Here is a 16,676-nt window from a genome sequence, read left to right as displayed (position 1 = left end):
CCACATCAATAATTAATTAAGAAAATGCCCTACAGCATTTTGTACTATGGGGTCATTTTCCTAATTGAGGTCTCCTCCTCTCAGATGTATTTAGCTTATGTCAAGTTGACATAAAACTATCCAGCACATAAACAATATAATATCTACAAACATTTTTTAAGTTACTCTAACAAATAAAACAACACTGTTTCATTAGATGAAACAAAATTGAGAAGACCATCATAAAAAAAATCCATGTAAAACAGATAGGTAAGGAATATGAAAAACTTTTAAAAGCAGAACCAAGTACTTTTTAAATTGGGTAAAAGCCTAAAATGAAACACTATTATTATGAAAGGGTATTTGATATAGTAATCCTAATTGCAATAATGTTCCAAAAATATGACAAAAAAATACTTGAGTAAAACAACTTGAAGGAGGAAAATGTATTCATCCTATGACTTCAGTCTAAGGGTGGTGGCATGTGTGGTGAGGGAAGCTCCTTTCCTCACCGGCCTTCAGAATGTAGACCTAGAGAGAGGAAGAGGCTGACAAGAAGACACACCTTTTAAAGACATACCCATGGACTCCCTCTCTCCAGGGAGGCCCACTTTCCAGTTTCTACCACATCTCATTTGACCAATTAAAAAAAAAATCTATCCATAGATTAATCCTTTGATTAGGTCAGAGCCCTCGGTTTGCAATTTCCTCTCCTCTGAACAACAAATGTGGAATGCTGCACCTGATATTTCATATCCAATCCACATCAGCTATCCAGTAAAATATATTCTATATATGAAAATTTAGTAACAAGATAAAGAAATAGGAAGACCACAAACACTCCCATTATTAACTGAATGCTAATTAAGTGCAGTGTCATAGGCTGAAACATTTAAAGAGGTATAGGAGTATTTGCCACCAGCTTTAGGACCAAGGCTCTGGGTGTGGAGCTGTCTGAAGATCTATTGGTGATTTATTTCTCCAAGGAGATGCTCTGAAGCAAGTAGAGCGAGATGTTAACATCTGTTAAATTTAATGACAACATTTTTGTCTGTTGCCTGTTATAGTTTTATCTGTAGTTTTCCATATGTTTGTAATATTTTATGTTTTAAAAGATTAGCCTTGGAAGTTGCAAAGATAATCACTAAGTAGAATTAAAAATAAATTATGTACAACTATATCACTGAAAAAGAGAATAGCAGGATACCTATAAGGTAATAAAGAAAACTTGGTAAACTACAGAAAAATTAGAAAGAATTAGACCAAAAATGACTCCAAACAAGATAGCAAAAGTACAGCCTTCACTCTATTTTGCATAATTATAGCGAGTTCCACTCTTGTATCAACCAGTAAGTTAATAATACAAAATGTGAATTCCTTATTAATGCATGTCTAGAAGCATGCTATATGCTGTCTTTCATGCCTTAAATGTTTTAAGTCCCTTAGTTCTCGTGAAAGCTTGGATCTAAGTACTATTATTATCTATATTTTTTTTTCACTGACTAAATTGCTAAAATAATTTAAAGATAAATGTTTTTAGAAATAAATGTTCTAGTAGATAGTCACTCCTTTTGTTTGAAAAACTAAAAAGAAACAGGTTATTAAATGTTAATATTATACAAAATAGAATATCAAGAAAAATTACTAAATGCTGTATAGATTGATTTTATATTTAAAGATTATATGATGAATATTTAACTACATATTTAAAACATTGAAATAACTGAACAAAAATGGTACAAAAAAAGTGTGGAGAAACTCTCTGTGTTCCTGTCTTCTAACACTGAAATCCTAACTCTGCACATGACAATATGAAGAGGTTAGGCCTTTAGCAACTGAATTCATCACAAGGGCAGCCACCAACATGATAAAAGAGACCACAGACTGCTAGCTCGTCCAATTCATAATGTGAAAGCTCAGTGAGGAAGTACCACTGTCAATCAGAAACAAGGTCCTCAATCACTCAGCATTGAATCTACCCTTTTGGACTTCTCAGCCCTGGAACTGTGAGAAATGGATGTCTGTAGTTGGTAAGCCACCAGGTCTGTGATGATTTGTTACAGAAGGCTGAATAGACTATATCAAAATGCAACAAAGCATCAGACAAAACTTTTAGATGCGTTTGACACTTTCAGAAGAAGACAAAAAGACAACATGTAAAATACATTGTTTAACCTAGAATTTATAGGTGCATCTCTCTGTTACTGAGAAATCTTTGAAATCAGTGTTTGCTTACATGACTGTGAACTTCACTTGAAACATGGTATCCCTACCATGCCCTTGAGAATTGATTGTATTCAGAATGACTGTGTATGTATGTGTATATCATATTTCATAAAATTACAAACACACATATATATAATACATTTAAAAATTATATGTCTACAACATCTAGAAACTATTTCATATTTTATATCCATGAAATATTTACCAAAATGCACTTGTATATAAAGTTCCATAAGTAAGTTTTGTGGTGCTCTTTTAAATTTTGATTATTATTGTACATGTATATATAGTGCCTGTATGTATGTATGTGCACAATGTTCATGAAGTGCTTTCAGAAGCCAGAGATGAACATCATATTCCATGGAACTGGAGTTACAGATGGCTGTCTGTAGCTATGTGGGTGCTGGGAATCGAACCAAGATCCTCTGGAAGATCAGCCAGTGCTCATACTGTGGAGCATTCTCTATAGTGCCCATGATTGAGTTATTCTTGAAATTGCTTTTTTCATGCTTGGCTTGTATACAAATATTGGCATTCTAAAACAATGGATATTATAATGGTATATATATCATAATGGTTTCCCACTGAAGTAAAATACAGTTATCAACATATATGAACTGAATTAGTCAATCAATAATGTGCTTGTTTGTCAAAGGATCCTTTATAATTCTATATTTAAACACATGTTTGTAGCCCATTTGCTCCTTCATGAGGCTTGGCACAAATGCCTTTACTCATTGAGACACCCCAGTCATCTTCAAGATGCACTTTTTTTTTTTTTTTTGAGACAGGGTTTCTCTGTGTGGCTTTGCGCCTTTCCTGGAACTCATTCTATAGCCCAAGCTGGCCTCGAACTCACAGAGATCCACCTGCCTCTGCCTCCCGAGTGCTGGCATTAAAGGCATGCACCACCACCACCCTACTAATTTAAATGTTATTTGTGTGTGTGTGTGTGTGTGTGTGTGTGTGTGTGTGTGTGTGTGTGGCGCGCGCGTGCGCGCATGAGCATGTAGATGCATGTACAATTGTATGGAAAAAAGCAGATTTGGATATATCAGCTCACATGTTCATGTGTATGAAGGCCTGATGTTGATGTTAGGGATATTGCTTGGCCATTTTTCACCTTTGATATTGAAGCAAAGTCTCTTGTTAAACCCAGAGATTGACATTCTGGCTAGTCTGGCTAGCCAACTTGCTCCTAGACTCACTATCTCACTTCTCATATGATGGAATTATAGGCTAACTGCCATACCCACATTGTTTTTACTTGGAGGCCTGGGTATCCAAACTCCAGTTTCATTCACCCATGCACAGCCAGTGTTTTACTTGCTAAGCCATCTCCCCAGCACAGTATCTATTATTATTAAAAAAAAATCTTTGTATTTTTTACTTTAAATATGTTCTTCATTGAAATGGAATTGCTACACTTTTTTTCCTCCCTTCTTCCATCCCTGCAATCTCTCCTAGAAACCTACCCTGTATGTAACCCTTCCCATATAACCCCCCACAAGTTGATAGCTTTTCTTTGATGATTATTGATATAAACCTACATAAATATAAACATATGAGTATGAACAAATATATAAATACAACCTACTGATCCATTTTTATTGTTGGTAACTGTCTCAGTTAGGGTCTTTATTGCTGTGAAGAGACACCATGACCATGGCGGCTCTGATAAGGGACAACATTTAATTGTGCTGGCTTGCTTACAGTTCAGAGGTTCAGTCCATTATCATCATGGAGAGGAGCATGGCAGCCTGCAGGCAAATGTGGTCCTGGAGCTGAGAGAGTTCTTACGTCTCCATAGGCAGGCAGCAGGAAGTCCAGTTACAGCCACACTGAGAGAAGCTTGATCAAAAGTGACCTCAAAGCCCTCCCCCACAGGTACACACTTCCTCCAACAAGGCCACACCTCCAAATAGTGCCACTCCCTTTGCGGGCCATTTTCTTTCAAACCACCACAGTGACTATACGATTTTAAGGCTCACCACTCTGCACTGGGCAACACAAAAGGGGGCTTATCCTTGGGAAAAAGTGAATTCTTCTCCAAGCAGTCATTAGTTGCCTGTAGTTCTTTGTCAGAGGTGGGACCCTGTGAAATAATCCCCCTTCTATATTAACACATTCATTAATATTGACATTGTTCTGGTCTTGTCTATGCAGCAAGTTCCGGGACAGGCTGTTTCACCATTCATTCTGAATCTTACAACATTTCCACCCATTATTCCATAGATGTTCCCTGAGTCATAGATGCAGGAGCTGTGACACAGAGGTATTCATTGAGACTGGGCTCATTCATTACCCATTGTTCTCCCCATTGTGTTCAACTGTGGTTTTCGGTAGTGCTCTCCATTTGCCTTAAAGAGAGGCTTCCTTAATGAGAGATAGTAGCTACATTTTCCTGTGGATATAAGTATAATATATAGAATGCAGTAGGGAATGATGATGGTCTAGCCAAGTGGCAGTAGTAGATTCTTTGCTAATGTCCATGGCTCTGGGAAGCTGGCTAGGATTTCAGTACCAGGTATGATTTATCTTCCACTGAATGGGCCTTAAGTATAAATAGACAGCTGTTGGTTACCACTAACATGTGAGTGTTCCCTATAGGTGTTCCAACAGGGTAGGCCTGTTTACTTTCTTCCCTCCCAAGGAAGTTTGTATAGTATTTTTGGTAGCATGTAGGCTATATGGTAGTGTGTCCTAAGTGTGTTGTCTTCAGCCAATAGGGACCTACCCTTAACCCCTGTGTGATAACCACTTGCTACATACATAGTTTATATTATCTGTGGGAGTCACTTTTACACACCACCCCTATATCTAATATTTTTAACAATATTATTGCATTCCACACAGAACATTTAACATTTTGAACAAGAACCTAAAGGTGCTACTTAGAAGAAGAACATGCTGACATGGTATTTTTATGAAAAACAAATAAGCAAAAAGAAAACAAAGATGAGCTCCAACAAAGGAAAGCATCAGTCAGCGGCTTATTTAAAAACTGAGAAATTTGGAGCATAATTGTCTCTATAAGGATTTAAAGTGCTGATATTATACATTAAAGCCTTTTAAGAATGTTTATACCAATGTTCACCAAGGCTTATCAACCAATTTAGCATTGTCTCATACTCAGATTGCATGGAAAATAAGTTTTTTATCTTTAAGAATATAAAACCTAGGAAGGGTAATAGATGAGACTTTTATGCTTATGAGCATAAACTGTGATTATTTACTGTGCCTCAACAATGATGAAATCACTCAAGGTTTCATAGCAAGACACAAAACCCTGGGGAAGCTATTAAGAATTCAGTATTAGCAGTTCATGGAAGAAAATGGATTCCACTTACTAAAATGATTTTAAAATGTTTTCCGTAAAATGCAAATACCGCAGCACTGTGAAGATAGACATTTTAGGTAGGCTTTATTTGAGTCTGTTTTTATACAGGAGCAGTATGTTATTTTCAGTGGTATCCAAAAATTACATTGCTTCATGAATGGTAGACTTGTGATAAACTTTCTATGAGGGAGAAATACAAGTCTGGAGGTTGTGTGATGTGTTCTCACAGCCTCTTCACACAATGAATGGCCTGCTATAGCCTGCACCTCACAGGGAGAGGGGAGGAGGATGTTGATCCACAATAGAATGTAGTGGATACTTGAGATGCACATCCTCTTCAGTGTCCTCTTTTTTCCACATAATGTGATGTTCCTAGACAAACAGTAGGAGTTAATGTGGATCTAACTGACACCAACTTTTATATATTGCTCCAGAACTTTCCATTCCTACACTTAGAAGCACTTTGGGCAATTAATAATCAATCCCTGCTTGCCAAAGACCACCAAATATTACATGGGGTTGTTAGCCTTTCAGAGTCATTTCACAATGCAAGAGAAGCAGGGCAAGTGTCCTATGTGAATTTCTTCCTGCCTTAGCTTCTGGTGAGCACGGCTTTTCTGCAAACAGCTTGTCAACAAGACTGAAATGGAGATCTTGAATGTGTGGGAAGACAGAGAATGGACACTCAGAGGCAGATCAGGGAAGGGATTCTGCACTGGTGTATATTATTATATTTCTGTTTGTTTCATTCAGTACTTGAAGTTAAATAACCATCTTTAACAAAACCATTCTGTTCATTTAGAGGAGATTCGTTTTTCATCATATCTTAGATTTTAGAGGAAATATAATTTCCAAACAACTGGGAGTTTCTGTTGGATAAAGATTTACTGAGGATGCAGAAAACTGAATGAACAGGAAATCAATCAGGGAGATTTAGGTAGACCATTTCTTTCTGTCTGCCTCTTTCTCTGAGTACTTGAGTATGACAGTTTGCACCTGTCTTGATACTGCTCTCTTTTGACCTTGGCTGCCTGCCCTCCCCCACACTTTATTCACCCACACCAAAGACACATTGTTGGATTTACATTGTATTAAAAATTTCCTATTGGAAGAACTGCCTTAAGCCTATCTCCAAAGAGCAGTCTGCACAGGAGTCCCAGACCCCCACATGCCGGCTGTAATCTAACATAACAACTTCAAATGTTCTCTAAGGAGCCATACACATCACCTCATAGCTTAGTTCTGCAGTCTTACATCCTTAGAATAAGCCAAGGATACAACATTGATTTTTCAGTGGTAGCACATGTCAGAGCAGTCACCTTTTTACGTCATACAGTGTCTTGTTTAATACCATGACCAGAAAAGAGATATAAAAAGGTTTGGATTTGATAGTAAAGGGACACAATGCAAAAATATGTGAATGACTTTTTTATAAAAAATGCCTGGGAATGGAAAATTAATTATGAAGAATGATATTATATCCTGAAAAACATGATTAATATAAGCCAATATGACTATTTATCTATTTGTGGACAGAAGGACCACAGCAAGAGGAATACTTGCAGCTCAATGCTGTAGGATATGTGTCTATCATATCTAATAAGAATTTGTCATTAAATCTGTTAGCCAAACTGTTAGGAGATTGTGAGTTTTTTTTCTTTTTCTTTTTTGTTTTCTTTAGTGTTGGCATTTTGGAACCAGCCTCCTGCTGAAGTAAATTTGTCTCCAATCACAATCCCAGGTGGGTTGCCTCACTCACAGAAGGACCTTAAGGGATGATTCATAAGAACAGGAAAAAGCCTACTAGCATGGGAACTTATCACCCTTCCTATAACAGTGTTATTGTACACACAGTAGCCACAATGCTTAGCTTCTTATCAGTTATTCCTGTATCTTGCCAGCTGCTGCGTTCTTCCCAGCCACATCATCTTCACCATGCTGAAGATCGGTTTCTCCTCCAGTTCCCACTTTATTCCATTCACACCTGCTCCTCCCAGCACTCAACCCTAGAACTCTCTGGAATAATATGGTTGTTCTGTATCCTAACTGTCCAGTGCTATTGCCACTAACTTCTGAGGACTTTTGAACATTTAAACCAAGTGAGGAATGTAGTTTTAATATTATTGAAATTTAAATGTCATAGCCTCATAGTGGCTAAGGGGTATGGTCCTGCACTGCACTTTATAACCCATTAAAAATGATAGCAAAGTTCTAGATCTCAGGACTGGTCCAGAATCCAAAGCCATCAAGCATCATGTATGTGCCCTTGCACATGTTCCTATTCTTTTAACTTTTGTGATGATTCTAAATCATTCAGAACAACATGTCATTAAATCCCACCCTTGCTAGCCAGCTGTTTGGCTTGCAGAGGACTGGAGAAGACACAATGTAACATTTTAAACTTTATTATTCTTCAAGTAGCTTACATAAAGGTACCTAGAGGCACAATTACACTTCCTATTAAAATGATGTGCATTAAACAGAAGCAATCATTTCTGATGTGAATTTTTTCATAGGAATTTTCGATAAATTTGAAATAACCACACTTTCTACACTTTAACCGGCTATTACCAATGTTTAAAATTAATTAATGTCAATACCCTTGTGATTGTTGCTTACATATAAATCAATCTATATATAATGAAGAGGGCTTAGTTATTCTTTAATTGATTCTCTGTAGCACTAAAATAAATCATTCCATTTAATCTGATTAGTGCAATGCCACAAATGTCTTGTTTAAAGTTGATGATAACAACAGTAGTAATTATTATTATTATTTATTGAGTGTTTATTATAGACTGACACCATCTTAAATGTTCAAGACTCAGTGTGTTATTTACTTTATCTCACAACAAACCTTAAACAGAAGTATAGATTTCATGATCAGTGTGCTTATAAGTTAGACAAAGAGAAGTAACTTCTACAAAGTTAGTACACATCTGTATTCAGTATTTACAGACTAACCACATGGATAGACCTCTTAACTGCTGTCTAGTCCACCTTGTACACAGCACTTCCTTTCAGCAGAAAAATTCCGGGTACCTAGAGTTTTTTATTTTTTAACATACAATCAAAATCACATTTCAGTACAATTAGAATACCAGCACATTTCCCCTTTTCTATTTTAATAAAAAGAAAAAAAAAGCAAAAGGTTATAACTAACATAAGAAAAACTATATACAAAAGTACAATAACTATATACAATATATACAAGTAATAAATACCTAAACAATGTCTAGTCCATTTGTATTTGATAAATCAGAGAAAATAATTTCATTATCTATCCTATTTTGGTAAGTCCAAAATGTATCTAATTCACTTTCTATCCTAGTTAATCTTCAACTATAACTAACCTTCAACTATAACTAACTAATCTTCAATTGTTAACTAAAGCAGTAAGATGCTGAAAGTAAAAGAAATTAACAAAACATACCTTAAGGGAAGCCAGTTTCTCCCTTTTATTAATCATATTAACCTGCGTGCAAGATCTTAAAAGATTATGCGGTGAAACTAGTCACCTGCCTATCTTTTGTGACTTTCCAGTTTTTAATACACCACATTCTTACTCTTAGGCATGTTTTGTACTGCAAATATTCTATTGACTTGGAAAGTCCTTCTGAGTAAATGACATGAACCTCTTGTCTGACTCTCCCTTTTCCCTTTTTACTAGACCTTCCTTCCAGCTGCATTTTCCACAATTGCCTAAGGACCTGCTGAGAACTTTGTCTCCTACTGTAATGTCAGAGGTCACCTTTCTGCAGCTTGAAAGATGGATGCTCTGTCAACTTAGTTTACTTCTCTGCCCACTGCTCAGGCCACATATTCAGTAATAGTCTTTGAAAGGAAGCTGCCCCCCAGAGAGCTTGTTTTAAGAAAACTTAGATTGCATATGATGCAGTTATGAGACTAGAGATAGCAAAGAGAGTCCAAACTCATCTCTCTTTTCCTACAGCAATAAAATATTTAAAAAGACCCAGAGGTATAATCCAACTCTGTCATGCCATGATTATTCATCCCTCGACATGTCCAATGATATAGGGTCTTACTATGACATTAAAAGGGGCACTGCATATTTTAACATTTTTTTTACTAAATTTTTGTTTTCATGAGTCTTTTTTTTTCAACTTAAAGAAATTCTAATATTGTTCCTTAAGGCAAAGGTGGGCCTAATATATTGCTTACATGACAGTTCATCAAATATCTACAAATCTTTCCTGTCCTCCAGAAGAAGTATGCTCATTTTATTTTTTCTTACCAGTATTCCTATCCTTCTGTCACCAATATCAAGGTTTCCCTTATACTCAATGACACTAGCAACACACCTAAGCCTTAGTTCAAATGTCATTTTCTGTCTTGGACCAAATTACTATGATGGCATGGGTTTAGTTTTGTGCTTGATCAATAGTAGGGACAGAATTTGACTTACTAGGTTCTAACAATTGCTAAAAATATGAATGGGTTTCTACTTAAGTTTTCTAAATTCCTGGTTTTCTATTTCTAAAATAAAATGTATTTCACACATTTTCTATAGTTGTTTAGACTTTACATAATTACCACTAGGATTTCCACCTCACCCTTTGCACAGAATGAAGTCCAAAGCATTCAAAAACAAAAATAATAGGAACTTTGAGTCTCCCATTGTTGATTATCATGCTATGTCCATTCCAAGTAATCCTCATTAGGAGCAACACAGAGGTTCTCAGAACACATTGTCCTCACCCTTGTCTATGGATAACTATATATTACACAGGCTTGAATAAAGCAAATACAAACAAAGTCTGTATAAGGTGAAACAATAAGTCAATGATTTATTTCTATAATATTGTGTTTTCCTCCCTCATGTTCTTGAATATACCCCTGTCACCAGAATTTTAAATAATAATCAGTAATAGTCTGGAATGTTACCCTGCTTTTTAGAAGAGAGGAGTGAACCCTAATATCTAGTATTTGTATATTTCTGTGCTATAAATATTCACACCAAGGTTCATTTTAGTCTCTTCACAGTAAGTCATTGAATGTGAAGTTATTGACTGTAAATCTATAGAAGGACTAGAGCACTGGATCATCAGAAAAGCTTTTCCAACAAAATATATATATATATATCTGTAAATAACTTCACAACCACAGATAATGTGAAAATATACTGAAATGGGTGATAATAAGCCTTGGGTCTTTATTATATTTGCTTTTATTATCATTTAGTTAATTATAAGCCTTTATGTTTTTACTTTTATAATAATTCAGAATTCCCTACAAAATTCAAAACTGGCTTTCATAGATTTGTATAAGCTGACTCCAACATACTGCTGCTGGCAAAAATGAGCCCATTCAAGGTTTGGCCCCTTTCCTTACAAACTAATTGAGAAAATGATGCTTTTACATAGGAACCAATTAGAGGATAATGCAAGTCATTACATAGTTAAATACAAATGGGGAGCCATAAACAAGACAGGTAGTTTTTATGAAGTGAGATCTCAGTCACACACAAAGCAGGACGGCTTCTGTCCTTTTCATTTCAGTATGTTCTAACATGTTCAAACACGAATGCAGACAAGTCAGATCCACAGGGGGGAAAGTGACAGAATGTTTTTCACTGATTGTAGAATTTCTCAGGATCTCATATTGTGCACTTCAACCAAAGAGTAGAACTTGTTTTGGGAAAGCTGAATTGAGAGCTTTCAGTTCTCATTGATCAGGTTAATAATTCAGAAAGTCTGGACTTAGAATTATTTACAGATTGGATTGATGGACTATTAGAAATAGCCAATGACTGCCCTTGGGAGACCTTGAGAAAAGTGATAGGGGAAAGTAGCACTTGGGTTTAATAAACTTCAGGCTGTTCAGATACATCTCCTACTTAATGGATTGTGACGTACATAGCTTTAGCTTTGGCCAGCAAAGATGTCCAGTGCTATAATTGTCTTGCATATAGAGTGACTGTTTCCAAAGAAAGTTGTTGCTGTGTTGAGCAAGTAATTACAAAGCTGCCAGAAGGAAGAACAGTCACCCCACCAACCTCACCATGATTTATTGGGTGTATTTGTACACTTAAACGGATCTGTCTTTTTCTTCCTGAAATGTTTTCACACCTCAATATGAATCTCTCTTCCCCTGGGTTTACCTCATTTGCATCTGAAATATTGATCTGGTTGGCAAAGGGCAGAACAGTGTGTGTGTGTGTGTGTGTGTGTGTGTGTGAGTGAGAGAGAGAGAGAGAGAGAGAGAGAGAGAGAGAGAGAGAGAGAGAGAGAGAGAGAGGGGAGAGAGAGGGAGGGAGAGAGAGAGAGAGAGAGAGAGAGAAGAGAGAGAGAGAGAGAGAGAGAGAGAAGAGGGGAAGAGAGTAAAGAACAAGTGTGCACTATTCAATGACAGGATTCTGTTGTGAGTCAGGCATATCTGGCACAAAGACTCCTCTTTGTCCTTGAAATATTTGCTGATTTCTTCTTCTGTTGGGAAACAAACTCCACTGTGAGACTGAAATGCTCTTCGGTCTTGTATATGATATTTGCCCACAGAGTCTGCAGTCAGAACTGATTTATGAGAGCTCACCAATGCATGGAGACCATAATGCTTGTGACAAATTCTTTGGCAACCATAGCAGATCAGCAGTTTTAGGAGTGTAGTTCCTATGGTGTCCTAAATACCAAATGTCTTCTATCAAACCAATTGCATCGTGATAAAACTGAGACACTTAAAAGGCTTCTGTTACAATCCCCATTTTGGAAAGTAGTCCAAAGTCTTTGATTTATTTTATTAACAAGCATTGTCTCTGTCTGAGTAAACAGCTTTGAGTTTCTACTATTGTAGTCCCCAAGGAGTGACAGAAACGGTTGGTCCATACAAACCCTTGCTAGAAGTAGCCCTTTTACATTAGCCTCTGACTTCTGCAAAGGAGAGGAGTTTTACACCCTTGACTTTCCTTAATATTTTCTAAAGGTCATCTTAGAAACTAAGTTCCTGTCATGATAAAAATGTTTACATTCTAGTTGTTAAACGTCAGAGTATATGATGTTACTAAATAGTTCAAACTTATGACTGCAGCCCAGCCAACACTGGTGTTATCATACTTTTTCTGACATAACTGTTATGTTGTGGAAAATTTTTCTTTTTGCTAATCACCATACAAAAGTAAAATTTGTAGTGGGAAACATGAAACTGTTTAATATATTAAAGTTCCCTATTATTCTGAGGACAGCGGGAGATTACCATTGTTTCAGAAGTTAGACTGTCTCTGTCTCCCAGGTGAAGAACTAAGTTAGGTGGCCTTTCTTGGTCCCGCCTTACCTCTACAATAATATATTTTATGTCTTTATGATTTAATGTTAAAGTCATTTTTCTTTTTACAATATTTCCTCAACATGCATCAAATTCATCTACCCAAACTGAACTGGTCTTACTTCCAGCACTACCTGTGGATTCCAGGGGCAAATAAGATTGATGCCAAGCAAGAAAGCAGATGTTTGCTGTCTGTTCTGCAGGCAGACTCTATGACAAGGTGACAACAATGTCTTTAAGGGAGACATTGTATCTATCTAGCTTTTTTGAAGAGCTATATCATGAAATCTACATTAGATTTGTCACTCCAAACCATGCAAAGACCGAGGAAAAGGTGAAATTAGCTGATAAGCATAAAACCAAGATCAGTGATAATTTCTTCCACTTCAAATAGAAAAGTTGTAACCCTGTTACTTCCAGGATGAAATGATAGGATACCTCTGATTCAGTATATAAATAAATGACTCAGAAAGGAGATGTATAGAAAAATTTCTCACTGAAGGTACTATAAAACTACAGAATAAATTTATCAAATGAATGAATTTTGAAAGTTCTTTTACTTGATACCATGACATTATGGAAACTATAGATAGTTTTACTTTCAAGGGTATTATATTTCAGTATACGATTACATTAGTATTTTTAGAAGTAGAAGATGAACTGGAAAGCATTACCTACCAACCTGTAGAGTAGGTAAATTAATACTAAATTTTTGTATGCCAAAGGTTTCCTCAAGGGAAGAAGAGGAGAGTCAAGTTTTATGAGAGTGATGACATTTCTGTCTGAATTTCATACCACCACAGTGTATGATAAAGCACCAGGGCACTTTAGGTATAGGCAGCAACAGGAGAAAAAAAAAAAAAACTCAGGTGAAATAGCAGACATAAATGATACACAGTACGTGAGTAGCAATTATTTAGATTTTTCAAGCTTAGTATTGTTTTCTTGTTACAGTAGAGAATAGGTAAGAAGTAGAGAATAATTATATTTATAATTATAATAATAGGTGTAATTATATTTCCATTAAAAAGATACAGCTCAGATTATAAAAAGCTATGAAATTCACATTAGGGATGTTGGCCTTGATCTTTTACTTAAAACAGTGCTTATTTTATTTTTGAGATTGTAATTTAATTACAACATTTCTCCCCCTCTTTCCTCCATACAAACCCTCCCCTATGTCCCTCTGCTCTGTTTCAAATACATGGCCTCCCTTTTAATTAATTGTGTGTGTGTGTGTGTGTGTGTGTGTGTGTGTGTGTGTGTGAGAGAGAGAGAGAGAGAGAGAGAGAGAGAGAGAGAGAGATAGAGACTGTGTGTGTGTGTGAGTGTGTGTGTGTGTGTACATACTGGGTCTATACAATGTTATTTGTATATTTGTTTTCAGGGCTGTTTCACACTGGACAACTGATTTGTATGCTTTTCTCTGGAGAAGGCTGCCCCTTGCATTCACAGCTATCCTCAGTTGCCTATCGTCCTTTGTGCAGGGTTGAGGTTTTATGGGCTTTTCTCCATCCGGTTTGGCATGTTCATTGGTGTGATCCTTGTTCAGCTCACTTTTGGGAGGTCATGTTGGCGAGACTCTGGGGTTAGCTTTCTTCTGATATTATTAGGAGAGACAATCTCACAGAAAACTTTCTGATACTCTGGCTCTTATAATCGATTTGCCCTCTCTTAAATTTTCCGAGTCATAGGTAAAGGGGTGTTTTGTAGATGTATCCAATGAGAGAAAGCTCTACAACTCTGCATTTTGATTGGTTTTGGTTTTCTGTAGTGGTCTCCATCTGTTGTGGCAAGGAGAAGTTTCTTACATAGGAATGAAGACCACACTTATCTGTGTGTATAAGGACAAATGTTTATAAAATGTTGTTAGGGGTTATGCTGGTTTAGTAAATTAGTAGCTGTAGAATCTCTTCTGATAACCAAGCACTGAGAAGTGAGCTAGGTTTCCTGTATCAGTCAAGGTCTCCCTCCTGTAATTAAGACCAGTTAGAGAGCTGTTGGTTACCTCTAAAGTACACATTTCACTAATGTACCACGCAGAGTTATCATGCCCTGCTAGTCATTGATTTGCTGCTCATGCGTGTCATAGATGTTATAGGTATATAGGACTGTTGGTTGATTCTCTCCTTTGGGAGCTTGCTTAGTGTGTCTAAGGCCATACCACAATGAACATGCCCAGTCTTATCTGATCTTGGAAGTTAAGAACAGTCAGGCCTGTATAATAATTACATGGGAGGTTTTGATCTTGAAGACTGAGTTTTCAATTTTTTTCTTTCTCAATAAATGTGAAAGTAGACATTTAAATATATGGAAAATGATCTCATCCAAAGTTGCACATAAGTAACAGCTATACCTAAGAAGTCAATCAATGTGTAGGTCATAATTTTTGGAAAAGAATAATTATAAATGTGTTCTAATTCTTAATGTATTTATATTCAAACATTATTATTATAATCATTAATAATTAAAATTACTTTTTATGTAAACCAAAGTAGATAGAATCACTCTAGTATGTTAAAGAAACCAAAATTAGTCAGTTAAGGTAAAAGTTTGTATACTCAAAATAATATCATGATTTAAATAGTATTTTATTTGTTGTTATTTGCAAGTAAATAGGCTTGTATGTGGTGGGATAAAATAGCATGGAAGAGAGCAGTGAAAAGCTACAATCATATCTGGATGATAGAGCATGGGAACCAGCAACAGAAATGGAGAAGGGCCTGAAATCCTTTGTAATTGCAAGAAGACATGTTTCACCTAGTTAGATAAAAGAAGAGAGTTGTGTTGCATGATACAAGGAAGAAAAAAGAGTCTTAGATTAACATTAAGTCTCAGATCAATGTCCAGGGGAAATTTGAGTGGGAAGAGGAATCCTAAAAATTAACAAATTCAAGAGGGAAAATGAGGTCGGGAATTAAGAAAGAAAATTCAGTTAACTTGTAAGGAGCTTAAGGAGCTTCCCAGCCATAAATTGGTAAATTGGAACACACAGACCTAATAATTTAGAAAGAGATTAAATCTATAGACTGAGACTTAGGAGTTGTGTGTGTGTGTGTGTGTGTGTGTGTGTGTGTGTGTAGATCAGAACTATGAGACTGCAGCAGGCTCCTCTCTGAACTCCTCTTACACTGTCTCCCTTGATAAATACTTGGCTAGGCAATGTTCACATCTAGAGTTTATCTTAGTTACTTTTCCATTGCCATCACCAAACATCATAACCAGAGCAAGTTGTAAAAGAAAACATTTAATTTGCTGACTCATGGTTCATGACCATCATGGTGGGAGCATGACAGTAGGCAGCAGACATGCCGGTGGAGCAGTAGCTGGGAGCTTCCATCTGGGCCACAAGCACATGGCAGAGAGCTAAATGGGAATGGCATGGGCTTTTGAACACTCAAAGCCCACCCCCAGTGACATACTTCCTCCAAAACACCACACTTCCAGGTCCTTCCCAGTTGCAACTGGGAACCAAACATTCAAATAGAGGGGTCCATGGAGCCATCCTCATTCAAACTAACACAGAGTTCCTAGGGAGGGAATAGATTCATAGGAAGTTCAGACATAATTGGTAAGAAAAATAAAACAAAAAAAAAAAAACAAAATGCAAAAAAAACAAACAAATACAAATCTATTTGAATTTAATCTGAGATTCTTTCATCATATTAGAAGCTCCAAGAAACTATAAAAAGATAAGCAGGGAAGAAAAATCCATTGTATTCAGAGAAAATATTACTTCAAACATGAACAAAACAAACCTGTTGTTATTAATATCAATGAACATCATGTTAAAACATGCACAGGGCAGTTGTAAGAGATGTAATTTGGTCCTTGAAAAGCATATTAATCTGTTTGG

General features: G+C 36.4%; 1 protein-coding gene across 1 annotated transcript in view; it reads left to right on the top strand.

The window, feature by feature from the left end:
- The window catches only part of LOC114701477 (limbic system associated membrane protein), a 2,116,569-nt gene that overhangs the window by 781,098 nt on the left and 1,318,795 nt on the right, over nucleotides 1–16,676 (top strand). Inside the window, exon 2 of the mRNA XM_037209988.1 lies at nucleotides 7,227–7,286. Coding sequence (XP_037065883.1) covers nucleotides 7,227–7,286 — 60 coding nt within the window. The remainder of the gene's footprint in view (nucleotides 1–7,226; nucleotides 7,287–16,676) is intronic.

This window comes from Peromyscus leucopus, chromosome 12 (assembly GCF_004664715.2).
Source record: "Peromyscus leucopus breed LL Stock chromosome 12, UCI_PerLeu_2.1, whole genome shotgun sequence".
Taxonomy (NCBI): Eukaryota; Metazoa; Chordata; class Mammalia; order Rodentia; family Cricetidae; genus Peromyscus; species Peromyscus leucopus.
Note: the sequence above shows the minus strand (reverse complement) of the source record. Positions and strands in the feature narration are given on the sequence as shown.